Genomic DNA, 22658 nt, shown 5'->3' with positions numbered 1-22658 from the left:
GGGGAAATTTTTTCTTTCTACATTTCTAAGTTCTTTGGTTGGTCTTATACTTGACATAAAACATTCTCAGGAGAAAAATCAAATTTTGTATGTATAGGAGCCCTGAAAATAAGAGGGGTTTATATGCCATCCTGACTTAATGAATGGAATAGGGGTCTGGGCTTCAAAGGGCAGGAGGGTAATTTACAGGATAAGAAAAGCAGATGTTTGGTAACTCGGTGTTTGCTGTGCCATATATATATAGGTCTTTCTGATTTAAAAACTCATCTCTGGTAATAACTCTTTTTTTTTTTTTTTTTTAGCATAAGCTCCCTATCTAAATTCTTTCAAGTAGTTAAGGGAGAGGTAAAAGTATTTCCTGAGTCTTCCAGGTTGATAGATTTCAACTCAAAATAATTCACATTCCAAAGTGGCACAGGAGAAGGCAATGGCAACCCACTCCAGTACTCTTGCCTAGAGAATCCCATGGACAGAGGAGCCTGGTAGGCTACAGTCCATGGGGTCACTAAGAGTCGGACATGACTGAGCGACTTCACTTTCACTTTTCACTTTCATGTATTGGAGAAGGAAATGGAAACCCACTCCAGTGTTCTTGCCTGGAGAATCCCAGGTACAGGGGAGCCTGGTGGGCTGCCGTCTATGGGGTCGCACAGAGTCGGACAAGACTGAAGCAACTTAGCAGCAGCAACAAAGTGGCACATTTCAGAGTAGTCTTGTTCTCTCGTTCATACTCACTTTGAGTCTTGCTGAATTCCCACAAATTATGGGTCCACTGGAATTCTGTGCTCATGGGGGATTACAAATGCTACATGTGAATGGGGGCAAATCCTCTGCTCAGGCACATGCTCTGTTGTCCTACAAGTTAAAAGATAAAGTTAAGAATTTCAAGACTGTGACAACAGGGCATTAAACCAAGCTCATGACTTTCTGAAAGCAGGATATTTCTGAGCTCTAAGGCACTGTGTGACTGCATAAGTCAGCTTTGAAGCTAGTACCACACATCTAGCAGACACAGTGGGGAACCTTACAAGGGAGAAAATTGTGGAGCAGGCTTCAAAGAGATGGGTGACAAATGTGGGAAAAATTTCACCTGGAATTCACAGGTTCTGGTTACAGCCTGGAAACAAGATATGGTAGGATTGTGACAGACTTAATGAATGAACTAGAGTTAATACCGTTGAAAGGCATCTTAGAGAACAATTCCCAGGGCACAGAATAGAGAAAGAGTGAACACAGTCTTATTCCATCCTCAAGAGGAAGTAAAAACACAGTGACTATCATATCCAGTCAGGGTGAGTAGAGACTTGCATTCTGCAACCTGCTTCCATGGTAGTATGGATGCTTCTCTCTCTGGCTAGGACTTTCATTCCCTCATGTTCCCCTATTTAATCACACTTGCGGTCCTGTTTCATCAAGTTCTTTCTTTAAATCCTCCAATATGATCACTGGCTCCTTGTCATCCTTTGGCTGATGTTCTGACATCCAGGCCTGGTGCTCCTGGGGCAGGCTGATTAGAACTGCTCCAGCAGTAGCAGCTCCAGGATCTGTTCCCTGGTGTGGCATCATTCATTGATGGCAAAGTTTCCAGAGTTGGTTCAGAGCCTCACAGTGTTAAGGTGCCTCCAGGTAACAGAAATGCCTAAGTTCTGACTAGCAGCTACCTCCTGGTTGTTACATTTCCTCCCATGTTGCCTATATTCATGGCCCCGAGTGTTGCCCTCTTCTTTCACTGTCGGAGACTTTTCTGTTCCCTTTGATATTTAATAGAGAAGACTGCAGCCAATGCAGCTTCTCTTATTGCACAGGCTCTAGGGCATATAGGCTTCAGTAGCTGTAGCATGTAGGATTGGTAGTTGTGGGGCACAGGCTTAGTTGTTCCGTGGCATGTGGGACCTTCCCAGACCAGGGATTGAACTGGTGTCTCTTGCATTGCAAGGTGGATTCTTAACCACAGGACCATCAGGGAAGCCCTGGTGCCATTTCTAAGGTGAAATACATCATTATTAATTTAGAGAAATGCCTACTGAAATCTTTAGCTGAGGTGAAAGACTAGTCATCTTGAAAACCACCGAATGAACCACTAAAATGTTAATTCAGTGAACCATTAAAATGTAAATTCAAAAGGAAAACTGACAATTCTGGTGAACTGTCACATGTGACAGAAAGCATAAACTAGGTAAGACAGACACTACAACTTGTAATATGGAAACAATGTGAAGCTTGGCCACAAGTGATGAGATTAAAAATACCAAATCAAGCATGTTGATGTTCTCCACTACAAATAAATCTACAGATAAGATTTCTGATCATGATCAGTAAGTGATCAAATTATGTCCAGATGTTTGCTAGCAACATAAACAGGTCTGCATGCTTGTGTGTGAATACACACTCCCCACTGACAAGGTGCCTCTGCCAACATCACTGGAAGACAGAACTTCCTATAGCCATTGCTGGAGGGAGAGGAGGACAGAAGCAAAGGAGGAGGGTCTTCTTTCCTTCCTCTCCCAGGAGCCTCTGCACGTGTGCATGTGTGTATGTGTGTGTGTGTGTGTGTGTGTGTGTGTGTGTGTGTGTGATTTGGGGTGGTGGGTGGGAAAGCGGCTGTGTATTCAAAGTTTCGGCCCCTACCTACAGCTGCTGGCCTCATCTCAAAGCATCTTATAGCAGCCCTGAGGGAAGTTAAACCTTGGGAAACAGGCTCTTACCCCTTTCCAGGCCTGGGCCTGGCAAGCCCGCCAGAAGCCTGCTAACCCTGGGCACAGTGGCTACTGCCTGGCCTCTGTAGGAAGAAGCTCTTGGTGGTTGTTTCCTGGGGCCTCCAGGGCAAAGTCAGCCCAGGCTACCAGGTCCCCACTGCCACCATGATTTTGAAATGTATCACCAATTAGTCTTCTAAAAGGATGATATAGAAACCCCTTCCCCCAGCTTTGAAGTTGTGTTGCTATGCGGCAAGACTTGTGGGATCATAGTTCCCTGACCAGTGACTGAATGAGGCTGCCCCAAGTGACAGCTCCCAGCCCTAACCACTGGACAGCCAGGTAATCCCCCAGTACTGTATTTTCTGATTTTATATCCATAGTCATATTGTCATTGACATAGTCAAGGTTAAGAACTAGGGCTCTGGAATAATATATATGTTTATATCCTGCTTCCACTGTTTACTATGTATTCCTGTGTCTGCTACTTTACAGCTCAGTTTTCTCAACTATAAAATGGGAAATAAAATAGAAAATATAACCACATGTACAGTCATGTGATAGGATGCATCAGCATAGTGCCTGTAAAAAGAAATTATGAGTTCAACATTACCTTAAAACAAAATACTGGGTTATCTAGATCCTATAGTTCAAGGTCATTGAAACACAATTGCTATTCTTATAAAGCCTCTTTATGGAAAATTTTGTTCTTTAGATTATCATATTTCTAATGTAAAGGTTCTGTTTCTAGTTAGTTTTCATATAAAAACATGAAATTTAATATTTAGACCTCAAATGTTTTTATTTCTCACATTAGTGAAAAGGTACCTCATCAAACAGGTAAAATAAGTAAAGCAGGATTCACCTTTATATCCTGAAATCATTGATAGAGCTCCAACTTGTTGCAGATTCCTCTCCACTCTTTTCTCAGATACCAACCCTTTCTATACTCTCCTCCCGGGCTTTTCTGGAGAGAGCAGCTAGCTGCAATGAAATAGTTTCAGGACTTAGTTTTGTAGTATTAACTTCCTCAGCCCTCTTCCACAGTTGTTAGTAGCCAGAAAACCCTATTTCTGCCAAGAGAGCTCCCCAGAACTACACTATCCTCCCACTCCAGGAAGGTGCCCCAAACCTCCACAGCATGGCAGTAAAGTCCTGGTTATGCTACTGTGTATGTCCTCCAAATTCGAAGGTTTAGTTCAATTTGAGCACCTTTCCTTACCTCTAACCCCAGCTCTTGCCTAATTTGTTTCTACTCCCTCCCTGTCTTCCTTCAATCTCAGGATTATGGCCTCTGTCCTCCAAATTCAAAGGTTTAGTTCAATTTGAGCACCTTTCCTTACCTCTAACCCCAGCTCTTGCCTAATTTGTTTCTACTTCCTCCCTGTGTTCCTTCAATCTCAGGATTATGGCCTCTTGCTTTAAGTGCTCTTCTGGTTGTGTGCTTCCTGGTATGACCACTGGACATAGAGTCTGGCTTACATATTGGAATGCCACCATTGCATACCTCCTCGTTTTTGACATGACTAATTTAGTTTTGTTGTATCTTCATTTTTTAAAGGAATACTTTAAAAGCACTGTTCTGCAGTACCTTGCTCAAACTATTCCACTTTGAGGCTTGGCCTACCTCTTCTCATGGAGAATCATTAACTAGAGTTAATAATAATGATCAGGCTCTCTTTACCTGAATCTTCTTTCCCCCACACTGTAATTCTGGTTATTTCCCAAGAGTCCTCTTTTTCTATTTTCATTGCCATAGACAAACTAATTTATTTGTTATTGTTTTGTCTCTAAGTTGTATTTGACCCTTTTGCGACCCCATGTACACTAGCCCACCACACTCCGCTATCCATGGGATTTCCCAGGTAAGAATACTGGAATGGGTTGCCATTTCCTTCTCCAGGGGATCTTCCTGACCCAGAGATTGAACCTGTGTCTCCTGCACTGGCAGAAAGATTCTTTATTACTGAGCCACCAGGGAAGCCTGACTTATTTATTAGCCTCCCCCAAATTTTGCTCTTCTGGTTTGACTTTAGCAAGCAGACACATGGCAGTAAAGATTATATGCAGAACAGCAAGCTGAAAATGAGAGAGAAAATAAAGAGATACTGGTCTTTCAGTCATTCATCTCAACTGATATTTATTATTTACTCAATATTTTTCCTGTTCTATTTCCTTATGAATTTAAGTTCTTTACATGAATAGGTTTTCCCTCTTGTGAATTCTCTGATGTTGACTAAGGTGTGAGCTCTGACTGAAGGCTCTTCCACACTCACTGCATTCATAGGGTTTCTCTCCAGTGTGGGTTCTCAAGTGTCGAATAAGGTGTGAGCTCACTCTGAAGGTTTTCCCACATTCACTACATTCATAGGGTTTCTCCCTGGTATGAATTCTCTGATGCAGGATAAGATGTGAGTTCAGGCTGAATGCTCTCCCACATTCTTTGCATTCAAAGGGTCTCTCCCCAGTGTGAATCCTCTGGTGTCTAATAAGATCTGAGCTCCCCCCAAAGCCTTTTCCACACTCATTACATTCATAGGGTCTCTCTCCAGTGTGGATTCTCTGATGCCTAATGAGCTTTGAGCTGTGTCTGAAAGCTTTTCCACACTCATTACACTGATGGGTCTTCTCGCCAGTGAAAACTGCTGCATGTTTAATAAGGTTTGGGTTCTTGAGAGACTTCCCATATGGGTGAATTTTTTCTCCAGCATAAATTCTCTGATGCTTAATAAAATCTGAATTCCATTTGAAACTTTGGTCACAGGTACTGTGTTTACAAGATTTTTGGTGTGTAAATTCATTTGAGTTCAGATTTAAGTTTCTCTCACAGCCATCATGGCTTATTATTTCGCCTCTAAGTGTATTTTTGTGGGTGAGGATTTTAATGAAAGCAGCATCCTGAGCAGATGATGATTTCTGAGACTCCCCTGAGTCTTTTTCCTGCTGCCTCTTTATCTTGCCTGCAGACTTACAGATGTCTTGAGGCTCAGCAGATCCTTCTGACACAAATTCTGAAATTCTTCCTGATACAATTTTCTGCGATTCCATTTTCTCATAAATGTCCAGCTTTGGCATGGATTCACTGTTTTCACTCTTGTTATCTAAAAAAATGATGAAAAAATAAAGAGGAAAATACCTGTTTGCTGAACTAAAAGAAGGTAAAACTTGGAGATACACCCAAGATAGTGACAATAATCATAGGAGCCAAATAATCATAGTTACATAGTAGCCATTATTTGGCTACTCTAAAAATGTGACCTTTCAAATGAGAGGAGTGATGGATGAGGATAGAAGAGAAAGAATAATTGGTAAAAGCATATGTATGCAGTAGTTGGCAGAGAGAGGAAACAGACATGTGAGATGAGCAGACAACAGTAGAGAAGGCCAGGAAGAGGATCATCACCAGCAAGAATGGAGGTGGGGGGAACAAAGTAAGGAGAACTATGAAATGTGACTGAGAAGGATCTTGGGGAACTTTAGGTCTATATTTCTACTGTTAGAGGGTGAAAGGGAGGCACCATATTAAAGAAGGTATATGAGGACATAGATGCATAGAGAAAAATAAAATTATAAAGACTCTGAGGTATGCATATGTGGTGGGGAAAACCTCCATCCATCTATTATCCAATCCATCTTTGCATTTCTTCTTCATCTTTCATGGATAGTCAAATTCTTTCATTTCTGCTAAATGTCCCCTATATACCTCCCTTTCTTTACATTTCTGTTACTCCAGAACCTCACCACTTCCGATTCAGATAACTGTAACAGCCTCCTTTTGTTTCACTCAGAGCTATTCTTCCTTGTTAATTGCTAAGTTGCTTCAGTCGTGTCCAACTTTGTACGACCCCATAGATGGCAGCCCACTAGGCTCCCCCGTCCCTGGGATTCTCCAGGCAAGAACACTGGAGTGGGTTGCCATTTCCTTCTCCAATGCAGGAAAGTGAAAAGTGAAAGTGAAGTTGCTCAGTCGTGTCTGACTCTAGCGACCCCATGGACTGCAGCCTACCAGGCTCCTCCGTCCATGGGATTTTCCAGGCAAAAGTACTGGAGTGGGGTGCCATTGCCTTCTCTGGCTATTCTTCCTAGTCATCCTAAATACCCTCACCAGACTAATCATCACTAAACCTTGTCATTCTTACACCCTACTTAGAAATCCTAATCTCCTCTACAACACATCTGAGCTCTTCAGACTCATTTATGATCTAGTTCTCACAAATCCTACCTTCTAGCTCATCAATCTATACTGTACTCATGACTCTATATTAAACCATATTAAACTGGAATTAAAGCTGCCCCTCTTTTTATAGGGTTTCCTTTGTCTAGAATAAGCTAGGATAGGAGAAGGGGTTAGGCAGTACTGGTCTTAGGATGGGAAAATTTACAGTTTTAGATGAGATGGATGGAAATGTTTCCAGAACAAACTCGAAAGCAGAAATTGGGTAATCTTAAAAATTACTGTAATTTATTCTTAGGTTTATTTTTGGGACCATATGCACCTAAAGTGATACTGAGTCCTTGAACCTTTTAAACAATGAGTTTTAGAACAGCAAAGAGGAGTCTATGGAGGTAGTCAGCTCAAGTATGGCCAACTTTCTATAAAAGCATGAGGGCTTCATGAAACCAAAAGTAAAATAAAAAGGCAATAATATGGATCTTGTTTTATGTATCTGTGAATTATATTCTATTTATGAGTGTATTATCACATATTTGTCTTTTTTCCTATCATTATATCTGCTTTCCTATTAACATGTTTATTTCTATGCATGTGTTTCTTTCAATTTTGCTTCTTTTTTCATTCCCTGACATTTTCTCAACCCATTCATTTTCTTTCCGTTAATTAGCTCATAACATGAAAACATCTCATGTTTTAGAAATATTCTAAAAGAACAAATGAAAAAGGAGACATTCTGGATAAAAAACAAAGTTCTCTCTCTCTTATTTTGGATGGCCAATGACACAAAAGGAAAAGAGTTCTCTATTTCTTATTAAGTAATAAAGGAAAGGACCATCTACAGTTACTAAAAATAGTCTGAGAAGGGAGGTTTACTGTCCTAGCACTTCAGGGACATGCACCACATAGAGTATTGCTCCTTACCACAGTCCAGTAGGAGCTGGGGTTCTGAAGAACCATGAAGGGCCGTGGTGTCCACTGGCTGGAACGGGACACTAAGTGCTGGCCCAGGAGATGCCACTTTTCTCCTGAATGGTTCTTGTCCATGTCCACAGACTGGAATCTGAGAAAAACAAAGTACATTTGGGCTTATGAGAGAATCCCAGTTGGAATTAAACATCTTCCCAAACCAAAGAGAATCTTGCAGAGTTATACAAAACTGGGGAAGGAAGAATTAAGTCTGCCTCAATTGTAAAAGGTAGCATAGTATCTAGCAGAGAGGGAAGGAGCCATAAATAAACACTAAACTAAATAAGAGTTCCTACAAAGCTCACTTTGGGAGCCTGGTGCCTCAGATGGTAAAGGGTCTGCCTGCAATGCAGGAGACCCGGGTTCAATCTCTGGGTTGGAAGATCCCCTGGAGAAGGAAATGGCAACCCACTCCAGTACCCTTGCCTGGAAAACCCCATGGACAGAAGAGCCTGATAGGCTACAGTTCATGGGGTCGCAAAGAGTCGGACACAACTGAGGGACTTCACTTTCACTTCTTTTTCATAAAGCTCACTAGATATTCAGTCTCAGGTCCTTTTCTCCCTATGTGGGACTCCATCCATCCTGGAGGTCTTAGATCCCCCAACCCCTTTGTACCTGGAGTACAGCTTCATCAGTGCCTCTCTCTAAATCTTCCAGTAGGGTCACTGCTTCCTCTCCACTCTCTGGATAACGTTCACGCACCCAAGCCTGCAGATCCCCTGGCAGGATAGCCAGGAACTGTTCCAGAATTAGCAGCTCCAGGATCTGCTCCTTGGTCTGGGTTTCTGGCTTCAGCCACTGACAGCAGAGCTGCCGGAGCTGGCTCAGTGCGTCTCGGGGCCCGGGAGAATCCTGGTAGCAGAACTGCCGGAACAGCCGCCGGCAGAGCTCCTGCCTGAGGGGATCATTCCTCTGTAAGCAAGCACCCTGCCTCCAGACAAAATCTTCCTCTTCCATCTTCACTATCAGAAGTCCTTCATCCTCCTGAAGGTTCTGAGCTGTAGCTTTCTTTGATTCAGTTGCCATCTTGAAATAAACTGTATTATCAGAATCCCGCTTCTGCTCTGTGAAGAGCCTTTTTTAGTTTTAAGAACTCTCCTGAGGGATTAAAAAGATTACTATTACTGTTCAGGAAGACAAAAGATCACATCATAGAAACAGTCATTCTCCATTATACAAAAATTGGCTGGGCATTTAAAAGCACTGAAATACCTGTTTTGTGGACTTACAACTGTTACATAATTTCCACCTAAAACCAGCTTAAAATTTAATTTTAAAAATAAGATAATTTAAATTACAGACATTAAATATAAGACAGTATAAATATAAGGCAACTTTGTCACATGCAATTAAATTATATATTACTCATAAAGAAAATAACCATCAAAAAAGAGAAAAATGACAGAAGTGCTCAGTAAGTTGGGGATGGAAAACAGCACAGTAGGTTTCAATGGTCAGCAAAAGCTTAATTAAAAAACTAACTTCTGATGAATGGATAGAATTTGACTAGGATGTTGGGAGAGAGAAACAGGAAATTACAAGCAAGGAACACCTTGAACAACTGGTTAATGGTAGGAACACAAGTGGGAAGGCAAAATGTCAGTAGGTTTGCATAAATAAATTATAGAGACAAAGGTTCTGTTGAAGGAAGATTCAAATGTCAAGCTCATGAATTCAGTTTATCTTTTACGCACTGGGGAGCCAGTGAAAGCTTCTGAGCAGAATGGCCTGATAAACGCTGTTTGTGGAGATAAATATATTGTTCATCTTTAGGATGGACCATAATAGGACAGAAATATAAAGAGGCAACTGCCCTCAAAGTGTGGGGAAAACACAGGCTTAGAATGTTATAATTATTCAGAACACTGAACTAGGATTACTAAGACATTTCTTAAATAATAAAAATCAGGCAACTTTCCTTAAAGGCCGAGGTTAACAATTTCAGTGTAATGAGCTTCTTCTCTCAAGTTCTTAGATAAATCTGTTTCCTTTTGTCTCAACAATTCTCTCTGCCTTCTGAGTTTAATGGCTCAGTCCATGTCCTAGATATTGAGGCCTATTAGATTACCAATAAAGCATAATAAACTGCACCAAGACCTGCTTATCAATCTTTTGTGAATCTTATCGTTAGATATCAGTTCCTCAAGTCCTAGCAGCACTTGGGAATGGTCTGTTTTGCATCTGAACTGAAAAACTGAATAAAGTAATTCAGAAGTGAAGCCCTAGTGAAAGGCAAATATCCATCTTTCAGGTCCTTCTACTAAACATTTCACCAAGCTGACTACTGATTGTTGCACAAACATATACTTTATTAAGACCTTATAACGGCAAAGCATTGGGCTAGAAGTTATATGGCAGTGATTTCTAAGAAAGTCTGAATTCAGAACTGGGCTCACTGCCTGTCATGTGAGAACTTTGTTAGAAACAGATTCCTTGGCCTTCTGCCTATGGTGATGCTGATCTGGTTAATACGGGATATGCCAGGATTTTCTGTATTCTGATGTACAGATATAAGGAATTTTAAAAATAGTGTTTGAGTTTCCAAGGAGTTTGCAAAAGAGTTGGAAAGAAATGACACAAAACACATATGGATATGCAACATTTAAATAACAAAACCTGCTTCACATGACACACACTGAAAATGTTTGATAAATGTTGAAAGCTGATGTACTGAACAGATTGTATGGTAGAGACACTGAATAGCTTAATAGTTCCGAGGTAGAGGGAGAATGTGTGTGTATGTGTGCAAATATTTCCTACAGGTAGTGGGGCTTAACCTGTAACAATAAAGGATAAGAAAAATCCAGAAAGGCAAAAAGGAAGGGAGAGTAAAGAGCTGAGAAAGTGTGAATGAACAGCAGATTGATAGTGAGACCAGCTTACAGGGTGTAACTGGAGTGACTAAGAATTCTAAAACCTCTGAGAAAGAATTCATTAACTTGACTTTGAGTTCTAGGTTCCTAACACATAACATCTGTGGATAAAACACATATCATCTTGTATTATTTTCAATGTTTTTTTATGGATTGGAGCCCCATGAAGTGAAGGACCATGCATTATTAATATTTATTCTTAAGTTCTCACTTTTGTTGATTTATTGGATAAAAGGGGAAATTAAGAAGTTTGAGTTTCCTATTGCTTTGTATATTGCATATTTTAGATGCTAATGAGACGTCCACTTACAAAAACATTTCCAAAAGATATTAAGAGATTTAATGGAAAGAAGTTAGGAATGGAAATACAAGTTTAGATAAGATCCATGGAAAGGGAAGTTAAACATAAAAATTGAGGATAATTCTCCGAGAGTATGAAATGAGGCTCACAGGCTCAGACTGAATCTTGGAAAACAAGAGTCTGAGTGGGTGTAAATGAGGTAAAAATTTAGCAATGACAGAGGAGGAAAGTGGGAGTGGGGTTTGGAGCTATGATGTATGTTTCAATTCTTATTAATTTATTGGGACATTCTTTTGATATAGAGAGCTAATTTAACTTCTTGTTATGTTTTCTAGACGTGTTAACTGTTTACCAGCTAGTGCTGGATCATCAAAAAAGGAAAAGAGTTCTAGAAAAACATCTATTTCTGCTTTACTGACTATGCCAAAGCCTTTAACTGTGTGGATCACAATAAACTGTGGAAAATTCTGAAAGAGATGGGAATACCAGACCACCTGACCTGCCTCTTGAGAAACTTATATGCAGGTAGGGAAGCAACAGTTAGAACTGGACATGGAACAACAGACTGGTTCCAAATAGGAAAAGAAGTACGTCAAGGCTGTATATGGTCACCCTGCATATTTAACTTCTATGCAGAGTACATCATGAGAAATGCTCAGCTGGAAGAAGTACAAGCTGGTATCAAGATTGCTGGGAGAAATATCAATAACCTCAGATATGCAGATGACACCACCCTTATGGCAGAAAGTGAAGAAGAACTAAAAAGCCTCTTGATGAAAGTGAAAGAGGAGAGTGAAAAAGTTGGCTTAAAGCTCAACATTCAGAAAATGAAGATCATGGCATCTGGTCCCATCACTTCATGGCAAATCGATGGGGAAACAGTGGAAACAGTGTCAGACTTTATTTTTTTGGGCTCCAAAATCACTGCAGATGATGACTGCAGCCATGAAATTAAAAGACGCTTATTCCTTGGAAGGAAAGTTATGACCAACCTAGATAGCATATTCAAAAGCGGAGATATTACTTTGCCAATAATGGTCTGTCTAGTCAAGGCTATGGTTTTTCCAGTGGTCATGTATGGATGTGAGAGTTGGACTGTGAAGAAAGCTGAGGGCCGAAGAATTGATGCTTTTGAACTGTGGTGTTGGAGAAGACTCTTGAGAGTCCCTTGGACTGCAAGGAGGTCCAACCAGTCCATCCTAAAGGAGATCAGTCCTGGGTGTTCACTGGAAGGACTGATGCTAAAGCTGAAACTCCAATACTTTGGCCACCTCATGCGAAAAGTTGACTCATTGGAAAAGACCCTGATGCTGGGAGGGATTAGGGGCAGGAGGAGAAGGGGATGACAGAAGATGAGATGGCTGGCTGGCATCACCGACTCGATGGACATGAGTTTGAGTGAACTCTGGGAGTTGGTGATGGACAGGGAGGCCTGGTGTGCTGTGATTCATGGGGTCGCAAAGAGTCGGACACGACGGAGCAACTGAACTGAACTGGCCTAATACTTTATGGGCATTATCTCATTCTACAACATATGTTACCCCTTCAGATAGCTGAAAGTTTTGTCTTCAGATGTTTAATCACTTCTTATCCACTTAAAACAGCCCACAACTCTAGATAAAAATAATCTAATTTGCAAGGATTTTATATATTCTCCCTAAAGCTGGGTTTCAAATGTCTTAATAACCTCAAACTAGTAAACATTTTTTGAGCATCTAGTGCTTTACAATCACTGTGTAGGAGGAGCGTTACAAAGACTAGCTAAGCAAGTTCAGTTCAGTTCAGTTGCTCAGTCGTGTCCGACTCTTTGCAACCCCATGAATCACAGCACGCCAGGCCTCCCTGTCCATCACCAACTCCTGGAGTTCACCAAAACTCATGTCCACCGAGCCGGTGATGCCAGCCAGCTATCTCATCCTCTGTCATCCCCTTTTCCTCATGCCCCCAATCCCTCCCAGCATCAGTCTTTTCCAATGAGTCAACTCTTCACATGAGGTGGCCAAAGTATTGGAGTTTCAGCCTTAGCATCAGTCCTTCCAAAGAACACTCAGGACTGATTTCCTTTAGAATGGACTGGGTAAATCTCCTTGCAGTCCAAGGGACTCTCAAGAGTCTTCTCCAATACCACAGCTCAAAAGCATCAATTCTTAGGTGCTCAGCTTTCTTCACAGTCCAACTCTAACATCCATACATGACTACTGGAAAAACCATAGCCTTGACTAGATGGACTATGTATGTTATATGTTGTATGTATGTTTGTATGTTGGCAAAGTAATCTGCTTTTGAATATGCTATCTAGGTTGGTCATAACTTTCCTTCCAAGGAGTAAGCATCTTTTAATTTCATGGCTGCAATCACCATCTGCAGTGATTTTGGAGCCCCCCAAAATAAAGTCTGATACTGTTTCCACTGTTTCCCCATCTATTTCCCATGAAGTGATGGGACCAGATGCCATGATCTTTGTTTTCTGAATGTTGAGCTTTAAGCCAACTTTTTCACTCTCCTCTTTCACTTTTTTTTTTCCTCTTTGACTTTCATCAAGACGCTTTTTAATTTTTCTTCACTTTCTGCCATAAGGGTGGTGTCATCTGCATATCTGAGGTTATTGGTATTTCTCCCGGCAATCTGGATGCCAGCTTGTACTTCTTCCAGTCCAGCGTTTCTCATGATGTACTCTGCATAGAAGTTAAATAAGCAGGGTGACCATATATAGCCTTAACGTACTCCTTTTCCTATTTGGAACCAGTCTGTTGTTCCATGTCCAGTTCTAACTGTTGCTTCCTGACCTGCATATAGGTTTCTCAAGAGGCAGGTCAGGTGGTCTGGTATTCCCATCTCTTTCAGAATTTTCCACAGTTTATTGTGATCCATACAGTTAAAGGCTTTGGCATAGTCAATAAAGCAGAAATAGATGGGAACTACCCCACGCCCAAGGTCAGGGGCGGCAGCCTAGAGGAGCTAAGTAAATATATAAACAAATATTACAACAGAGTAAGGAGTAATTTAGGCTTCCCTGGTGGCTCAGACGGTAAAGTGTCTGCCTGCCCTGCCGGACACCCGGGTTCGTTCTGGGTTGGGAAGACCCCTGGAGAAGGAAATGGCAACCCACTTCAGTACTCTTGCCTGGAAAATTCCGTGAACTGAGGAGCCTGGTACGCTACAGTCCATGGGGTCGCTAAGAGTCGGACACGACTGACTGACTTCACTTCAAGGAGTAATTAGTTACATTGGAGGTTTGGTAAAGAGAGTAAGGAGTAATTAGTTACGTTGGAGAACTGGTAAAGTGGAGGTTTCCTGCTGGATGAATAGTAGGTTCTTGTTGGATGGGTAGCTTCCGGGTGTGTACGATGAGTTATAAGTATGAGGTGTGGGGGGCTATACCTCCAGTAGAGGTCACAGAGTGGAACAGGGGATTCACAGTGCGTAATGACGAAGGCTCTCACAGCCCCTTATGTTTCTCACACTGAGGCACTTTCCGGTCTTCCAACTAACTTTCCTGTTTTGCTGTCTGGTCTCTCATTCGAAAACGCGATACTCGTTTCAATATTAGTTTCTAGGCATCCCCAGCACACAGGAAATGCACAGGAAATACTAAATATTTACTGTGTGAATAAATTTCTTGAGGATGCCGGAGCTGTCCCACTTTTCGTACAAAAAGGCGGGTTACTTCTCCCAGAAGGAGAGCAGGAGTCTGGGGCGGACCCTGGGACAGTTTCTTCTGGCAGAACGCAGTCGACCCGAGACAGATGCCACCCTTCCCCGCCTCGCCCAACTGGGTCAAGCCACTTCTTTTCCCAGTGACCCCAAAATCTCAGCCAGCCGGAAGGCCCGCAGTCCCCCAGACCACGCCTTCGCAGCGCTCACGATGACGTCACGCGCGGCGAGGTAACTATGGAAACCCCTATCCATTCCAGATATAGGCCGGCGCAAACGCTTTCCCAACGCCAAACCTAGTTCCACATTTCCTCGGGATTCCTCTAAGGTCCCAGGCCCAGAGTGTCACAGGGCTGTTGCAATCCCGAAGGGAACATGATAGGGACTGGGTGTTTAAAGGAGACAAAGGACCGGACACCTGGGTCCCCAGACCCGGACTCACCTCTTCCACAGGGCTGGTTCCGATCGGACACTTCCGGTGGAAGGACGGCGCTGCACGACTTCTCAAGGCTTCCTTTCACAGAGACTTTTGAGGCTGCGCAGAAGGAGACGGGCTGACTTTGGACTGCACTTCCCAGAAGCCTTCGGGTATCCTCAGGGTCTGGGACTCCATTTCCCAGGCGTCTTCGCCAGTCTTGGAGCTCTCGGAGCTTGGAGGGGATGTTTTTTCTCCTTTCTGTAGCAGTAAGCTTGCCTTTACATCTCATGTGAGCCTCATCCTTAACTTTTTAATGGGCCCATTTCAGTCTCAGTTCAGTTCAGTCGCTCAGTCGTGTCCGACTCTTTGCGACCCCATGAACCGCAGCACGCCAGGCCTCCCTGTCCATAACTAAGGAGTCTACCCAAACCCATGTCCATTGAGTCTGTGATGCCCCATCCAACCATCTCATCCTCTGTCGTCCCCTTCTCCTCCTGCCCTCAATCTTTCCCAGCATCAGGGTCTTTTCATATGAGTCAGCTCTTCGCATTAGGTGGCCAAAGTACTGGAGTTTCAGCTTTAGCATCAGTCCTTCCAATGAATACCCAGGACTGATCTCCTTTAGGACATTTCAGTCTAGACCCCGAAATGAAAGCTCACGCAGCAGGGAAACGGTTCAAACGGTTCAAACTTTGGATTTACAGGAAACCTTTTTTCCGAATCCTTGTTTTATCCCCCTGGGTGCAACGCAGATACATCAAGTCTATAAGAACTAGAATATGACAGTAACTTAACTTTTACAACAACTCTTTCTCTTGTTTCCTTCTGTATCTCCTGTGATCTGAGTTAATCACTATTACAAATTTTGTGTCTAGTCTCAGTGAACTCCGGGAGTTGGTGATGGACAAGGAGGCCTGGCGTGCTGCGATTCATGGGGTCGCAGAGAGTCAGACACGACTGAGCGACTGATCTGATCTGATTTATTGAAAAGATAGTTCTGTTTGGTGCATACTCATGAACGAAAAGTATATGCTTTTAATTTTAGTTGGTTTTGATCTAAAAGGCATTGTCTCAAAGATACTCTGATATTTGTTTCTTTTCATTCAATATGTTATTAAGATATAACCATATTGTTGAGTTAAAGTCATATTCATTACTATATAATATTCCAGTTGTGAGGATAGCATTGTGTGTATATATATATATATATATATATATATATATATATAAATATATGCTATGACAATAGTAACAAGTTCGTTTTATTTTTTAGATTTTACATGTGTGATATATACAGATGTATATTTTGCATACATATTATATATTATCTTTCTCTGATAAAAGATATATATTGTCTTTCTCTGTCTGACTTATTTTGCTAGCATAGTTCTCTCCAAGTCTATCTACCTTACTGCAAATGATAAAAAAATTTCATTCTTTTCTATGGTTGAGTAGTATTCCATTGTATTTGTATAGTCTTTATATATTTATCTATTGATGTGCACTTAGAAAGCATCACTACAAACAAAGCTAGTGGAGGTGATGGAATTCCAGTTGAACTATTCCACATCCTGAAAGATGATGCTGTGAAAGTGCTGCACTCAATATGCCAGCAAATTTGGAAAACTCAGCAGTGGCCACAGGACTGGAAAAGGTCAGTTTTCATTCCCATCCCAAAGAAAGGCAATGCCAAAGAATGCTCAAACTACTGCACAATTGCACTCATCTCACATGCTAGTAAAGTAATGCTCAAAATTCTCCAAGTCAGGCTTCAGCAATACGTGAACCGTGAATTTCCTGATGTTCAAGCTGGTTTTAGAAAAGGCAGAGGAACCAGAGATCAAATTGCCAACATCCACTGGATCATTGAAAAAGCAAGAGAGTTCCAGAAAAACATCTACTTCTGCTTTATTAACTATGCCAAAGCCTTTGACTGTGTGGATCACAATAAACTGTGGAAAATTCTGAAAGAGATGGGAATACCAGACCACCTGATCGGCCTCTTGAGAAATTTGTATGCAGGTCAGGAAGCAACAGTTAGACCTGGACATGGAACAACAGACTGGTTCCAAATAGGAAAAGAAGTATATCAAGGCTGTATAATGTCACCCTGTTTATTTAACTTCTATGCAGAGTACATCATGAGAAATGCTGGACTGGAAGAAACACAAGCTGGAATCAAGATTGCCGGGAGAAATATCAATAACCTCAGATATGCAGATGACACCACCCTTATGGCAGAAAGTGAAGAGGAACTCAAAAGCCTCTTGATGAAAGTGAAAGTGGAGAGTGAAAAAGTTGGCTTAAAGCTCAACATTCAGAAAACAAAGATCATGGCATCCAGTCCCACCACTTCATGGGAAATAGATGGGCAAACAGTGGAAACAGTGTCAGACTTAATTTTTCTGGGCTTCAAAATCACTACAGATGGTGACTGCAGCCATGAAATTAAAAGACGCTTACTCCTTGGAAGGAAAGTTATGACCAACCTCAAAAGCAGAGACATTACTTTGCCAGCAAAGGTTCGTCTAGTCAAGGCTAGGGTTTTTCCTGTGGTCATGTATGGATGTGAGAGTTGGACTGTGAAGAAGGCTGAGTGCCGAAGAATTGATGCTTTTGAACTGTAGTGTTGGAGAAGACTCTTGAGAGTCCCTTGGACTGCAAGGAGATCCAGCCAGTCCATTCTGAAGGAGATCAGCCCTGGGATTTCTTTAGAAGGAATGATGCTAAAGCTGAAACTCCAGCACTTTGGCCACCTCATGTGAAGAGTTGACTCATTGGAAAAGACTCTGATGCTGGGAGGGATTGGGGGCAGGAGGAGAAGGGGACGACAGAGGATGAGATGGCTGGATGGCATTACTGACTCGATGGACATGAGTCTGAGTGAACTCCGGGAGTTGGTGATGGACAGGGAGGCCTGGCGTGCTGCGATTCATGGGGTCACAAAGAGTCGGACACGACTGAGCGACTGATCTGATCTGATTGATGTGCACTTAGGTTGATTCCACATCTTGGCAATTATAAATAATGCTGCTATGAATATTGAGGTGCATGTATCTTTTCTAATTAGTGTTTTTTTTTTTTTTTGATTTGTTTGTATATAAATCCAGAAGTGGAATTACTGGGTCATATGGCAATTTTTAGATTTTTGAGACGCCTCCATACTCTTTCCCACAGTGCCTGCACCAGTTTACATTTACACCACCAACAGTGTACAAGGGTTTTGTTTTCTCCGCATCCTCATGGTTTTTGTGCAATACCACATTCTTTTGATTTCTGCAGCTTTGTAGTTTTTTCTGAAGTCTGAGAGGGTTATGCCTCCAGCTTTGTTCTTTTTCTCAGCATTGCTTTGGCACTTCCGGGTCTTTTATGGCTCCATATACATTTTAGGATTATTTGTTCTATTTATATGAAAAATTTCATGGGTAATTTGATAGGGATCACATTAAATCTGTAGATTGCTTTGGGTGGTGTGACCATTTTAATAATATTAATTCTTCCAATCCAAGAGCATATGTTTCCATTTCTTTCAGTTTCCTATATTGATAGTCTGCTTCTCCAACCCTTCCAGCAATTTTATGAATTCCTGATGAGTTCATAATGAACAGTACTTCTTCATTAAGCTTTCTATTTAATTAAGAATAATTGATTTCTTATTTGCAACCAGTATATCTGGTACCCACAAAGATCTCTCAAGAGACAGGGAATTGTAAACTGGTTGATTTTTGCTGTTGCTTCTGTCTTTGCATGAGTGCTATTTGCATTGATCTTTACATGCTCCAACAAATTTTTCTGATCTATCTCTCATCATAAAGGAGTAAAAATGACAAAGGTAATTTATAGAAGGTCTTCTTATCATAAGTAAATACATGTTTATAGCAGGATGTCTTTTAAGAAAAAAACCTGTATCTTTAGCTCATCTTTATCTTTTTATCTTTATTTCTGTCTCTCAGTGATCACATCATAAAAATGATTGAACATTTTTAAAAACCAGCTTTGAGGAAATATTTTGGATGGTATGACTTAAAATATGGGACTTATGGCCTATGGAACAATGCTCTTTGCAGGGCTTTGGGGAACATTATGTACACAGAAAATGTTAAATCAGATATGATTTTTAAATCAAAATTCACAAGGGCATATGCTTTCTATTACTGGCAGGGTCTACTCATATAGGCAACTCTATGCATATCAGAGTTAATAACCACACAAAGTTTTAAAATTTAAATTGATAATTAATAGCCACCCAGGTAATTTTTTGTAGAGCATCATGAAGATATATAGGTATACATGTAGACAACAGATATAAATCTTACTTTTAACACAAAGGAATAAAGACTGATTATAGGAAATGCATGCAATATAGCTGTAAAACATGAATAAAACATTGGGATGAGAAATAATCCATCCCCCATTCTCACCAATCCCAATATGGACCCTACACTGCATTAAGGTTAATTTATTCAATACATTTGCTCATACACACCGTGGTCCTCCTTACCTAAAGTTCTTCCTCATATATTTTGAATATTTTCATTATTCCTTTGTAAAACTCATCTGTGGTTAAGACCCAGATTAAAGTACTGTCTTTTCACTGAAGCCTTACTTGACCTCTTTATTAATATCTTTGTTTTTCTTACCTCAACTTGTAGTCATGGTTTGAAACTTTCATTACATAGCCCATTTATTCTCTACTGTTTTTCATGAATGACAATGTAATTACCTATTCCTGTCTACTCTAGGGCAGTCCTAGGGAAATTTTATGTTTTCCCCATGGTATATTCCTGCATTAATCCTAGACATATGGGATGTCTTAATGATTCATTTTAATGCTGATTGCATATTTGTATTGTGATCTTCAGAGACTTAAATATTTGCCAACATTATTAATATCTTAGGGAACTCAAGTGGATAAGTCCTATGATCATGTCATTCCTAGAGTTTGTAGCAAAGTGAGGTAGGTGTCAAGTTTAATTAGGTATTCTGTAGTTCAGTTCATTTCAGTCGCTCAGTTGTGTCTGACTCTCTGCAATCCCATGGACTTCAGCGCACCAGGCTTCCCTGTCCATCACCAACTCCCGGATCCTCCTCAAACTCTTGTCCATTGCATCGGTGATGCCATCCAAACATCTAATCCTCTGTCGACCCCTTCTCCTCCTGCCATCAATTTTTCCCAGCATCAGGGCCTTTTTAAATGAGTCAGTTCTTTGCATCAGGTGGCCAAAGTATTGAGAGTTTCAGCTTCAGCATCAGTCCTTCCAATGAATATTCAGGACTGATTTCCTCTAGGATTTACAGGTTGGATCTCCTTGCAGTCCAAGGGACCCTCAAGAGTCTTCTCCAACACCACAGTTTAAAAGCATCAGTTCTTCAGTGCTCAGCTTTTTTTATAGTCCAACTCTCACATCCATACATGACTACTGGAAAAGCTATAGCTTTGACTAGATGGACCTTTGTTGGTAAAGAAATGTCTCTGCTTTTTAATATGCCGTCTAGGTTGGTCATAACTTTTCTTCCAAGGAGCAAGCATCTTTTAACTTCATGGATGCAGTCACCATCTGCAGTGATTTTGGAGCCCCCCAAAATAGTCTGTCACTGTTTCCACTCTTTCCCCATCTATTTGCCATGAAGTGATGGGACCAGATACCATGATCTTAGTTTTCTAAATGTTGGGTTTTAAGCCAACTTTTTCACTTTTCTCTTCCACTTTCATCAAGAGGCTCTTTAGTTCTTCTTTGCTTTCTGCCATAAGGGTGGTGTCAACTACATATCTGAGGTTATTGATATTTCTCCTGGCAATCTTGATGCCAGCTTGTGCTTCATCCAGCCCAGCATTTTGCATGATATACTCTTCATATAAGTTAAATAAGCAGGGTGACAATATACAGCCTTGACATACTCCTTTCCTGATTTGGAACCAGTCTATTGTTCCATGTTCAGTTCTAACTGTTGCTTCTTGACCTGCACACAGATTTCTCAGGATGCAGGTCAGGTGGTCTGGTATTTTCATCTCTTGAAGAATTTCCCAGTTTGTTGTGATCCACACAGTCAAAGGCTTTGGTGTAGTCAATAAAGCAAAAGTAGGTATTTTGTAACAGCTTTTCAATTATGAGAATGAAAATAATGATCTCATTAGGATTTACCACCTGTTGAACTCAGCCAGAATGAATCACTGGGAGAAGATTTTGCTCTGGCCTAAAATCTTCTTTAAAGCCCCCTTTAGCTCATTGTTCCTTAGACTGTAAATGAAGGGATTGACCACAGGGACTATGACCATGAAGATTATTGATGCTGCTGTGTCTTTTTCAGTTGAACTGTTAGATGAGGAACTCATATAGACCCCTGTGATTGCTCCATAGAAAAGAATGACCAAGGCAAGGTGAGATCCACAGGTGGAGAACACCTTGAATTTTCCTTTGACAGAAGGAATTTTCATCACAGCAGAGATAATGAGGCTGTAGGATGCCAGGATACACACTGAGGGTACCACAAAGATTAGCCCCACCACAGCAAGAACCAAGAACTGATTAAGACTGGTGTCAGAACAGGATAGAGGGAGGAGAGCATTGATATCACAGAAGAAATGGTGGATGACATTGTTAGAGCAGAAATGCAGACGGGTCATCATAAGGGTATGCAAGAGGGGGTTCAAAAAGGCAATCACCCAAGGTCCACCCACGAGGGAGATGCAGAGGTGCTGGGTCATAATGGTGGAGTAACGCAAAGGGTGACAGATGGCCACATAACGGTCATAGGCCATCACCGTGAGAAGGAAATTGTCCATGTTGGCAAACATCATACAGAAATACATCTGAACCAGGCAGCCAGGATAGGAGATGGACTGAGTCTGTGTTTGGATGTCCAGGAGCATCTTGGGTACTGTAGATGAAGGAAGGCAGAGGTCCACCACAGACAAAGTGGCGAGGAAGAAATACATGGGAGTGTGGAGGCGATGGTCTGAGGAAATGGCCAGCAAGATGAATATGTTTCCAAACAGCCCTGCTAAGTAGAGACACAGGAAAAGTGCAAAAAGCAGCTCTTGTTGCTCTGGCCAACTTGAGAAACCCAGGAGGAGAAATTCAGAGATGCTAGTTTGGTTTTCCCTTTCCATTACTTGAATGTGTCTGCATGAAGACCAGAGGATGACTTTTTTGGGGGCTGCAACTTGCGGCATGTGGACTTCCCCGACAGAGATCAAACCCGTGCCCCCTGCAACTGGACCACCAGGGGAGTCCTAGAGGATGAAATATTTCTGACAGAAAAAAAAAGTTCCCTTCTCATTTTTTACATACTCACCTAGTCTTGTCTCATTTACTAAATATTTTCTCTTTAGGCCATCCTATTTCCTCTCTGATGCTCTCTACCAAGCCTCAGTGGACTTTGTGTGTTAGTCACAGTCATGTCCGACTCTTTGTGACCTCATGGACTGTGGCCTGCCAGGCTTCTTTGTCCATGAATTTCTACAGGCAAGAATACTGGAGTGGGTTGCCATTCTGTTCTCCAGGGGATCTTCCCAACCCAGGGATTGAACCCGTGTCTCTTGAATTGCAGGCAGATTCTTTACCATCTGAGC

General features: G+C 41.5%; 2 protein-coding genes across 3 annotated transcripts; both read right to left on the bottom strand.

Annotated features, from left to right (window-relative positions):
* Positions 1 to 4778: 4778 nt before the first annotated feature.
* Positions 4779 to 15239, bottom strand: ZNF165 (zinc finger protein 165). 2 transcript variants are annotated; one of them, XM_070361097.1, is made up of 4 exons: positions 15110 to 15239; positions 8455 to 8937; positions 7792 to 7930; positions 4781 to 5797 (listed from the first exon to the last, which is right to left on the bottom strand). In XM_070361097.1, the coding sequence occupies exons 2-4, from the start codon at positions 8863 to 8865 to the stop codon at positions 4890 to 4892; spliced, it is 1458 nt and encodes a 485-aa protein (XP_070217198.1). In that variant the 5' UTR covers positions 8866 to 8937; positions 15110 to 15239; the 3' UTR covers positions 4781 to 4889. The 2 variants fall into 2 exon arrangements, with proteins under 2 accessions (XP_070217199.1, XP_070217198.1); XM_070361098.1 differs by lacking the exons at positions 7792 to 7930; positions 15110 to 15239 and having other exon boundaries at positions 4779 to 5797; positions 8455 to 8594.
* A 6015-nt stretch (positions 15240 to 21254) lies between these two features.
* LOC102267818 (putative olfactory receptor 1F12P) lies at positions 21255 to 22196 on the bottom strand. Its single transcript, XM_005906142.2, has one exon. The coding sequence runs from the start codon at positions 22194 to 22196 to the stop codon at positions 21255 to 21257; it is 942 nt and encodes a 313-aa protein (XP_005906204.2).
* Positions 22197 to 22658: the final 462 nt, after the last annotated feature.

The sequence above is a fragment of the Bos mutus genome, chromosome 23 (assembly GCF_027580195.1).
Source record: "Bos mutus isolate GX-2022 chromosome 23, NWIPB_WYAK_1.1, whole genome shotgun sequence".
NCBI lineage: Eukaryota > Metazoa > Chordata > Mammalia > Artiodactyla > Bovidae > Bos > Bos mutus.
This window is presented reverse-complemented; position numbering and strand designations above follow the sequence as displayed.

Coding starts and splice junctions, on each gene's coding strand:
- ZNF165 (XM_070361097.1), bottom strand. CDS start 8,865: ATGGCAACTGAATCAAAGAAAGCTACAGCTCAGAACCTTCAGGAGGAT. Junction 7,931..8,454: donor CTGATGAAGCTGTACTCCAG/GTACAAAGGGGT, acceptor TGTTTTTCTCAG/ATTCCAGTCTGTGGACATGG. Junction 5,798..7,791: donor CCAGCTCCTACTGGACTGTG/GTAAGGAGCAAT, acceptor TCATTTTTTTAG/ATAACAAGAGTGAAAACAGT.
- LOC102267818 (XM_005906142.2), bottom strand. CDS start 22,196: ATGGAAAGGGAAAACCAAACTAGCATCTCTGAATTTCTCCTCCTGGGT.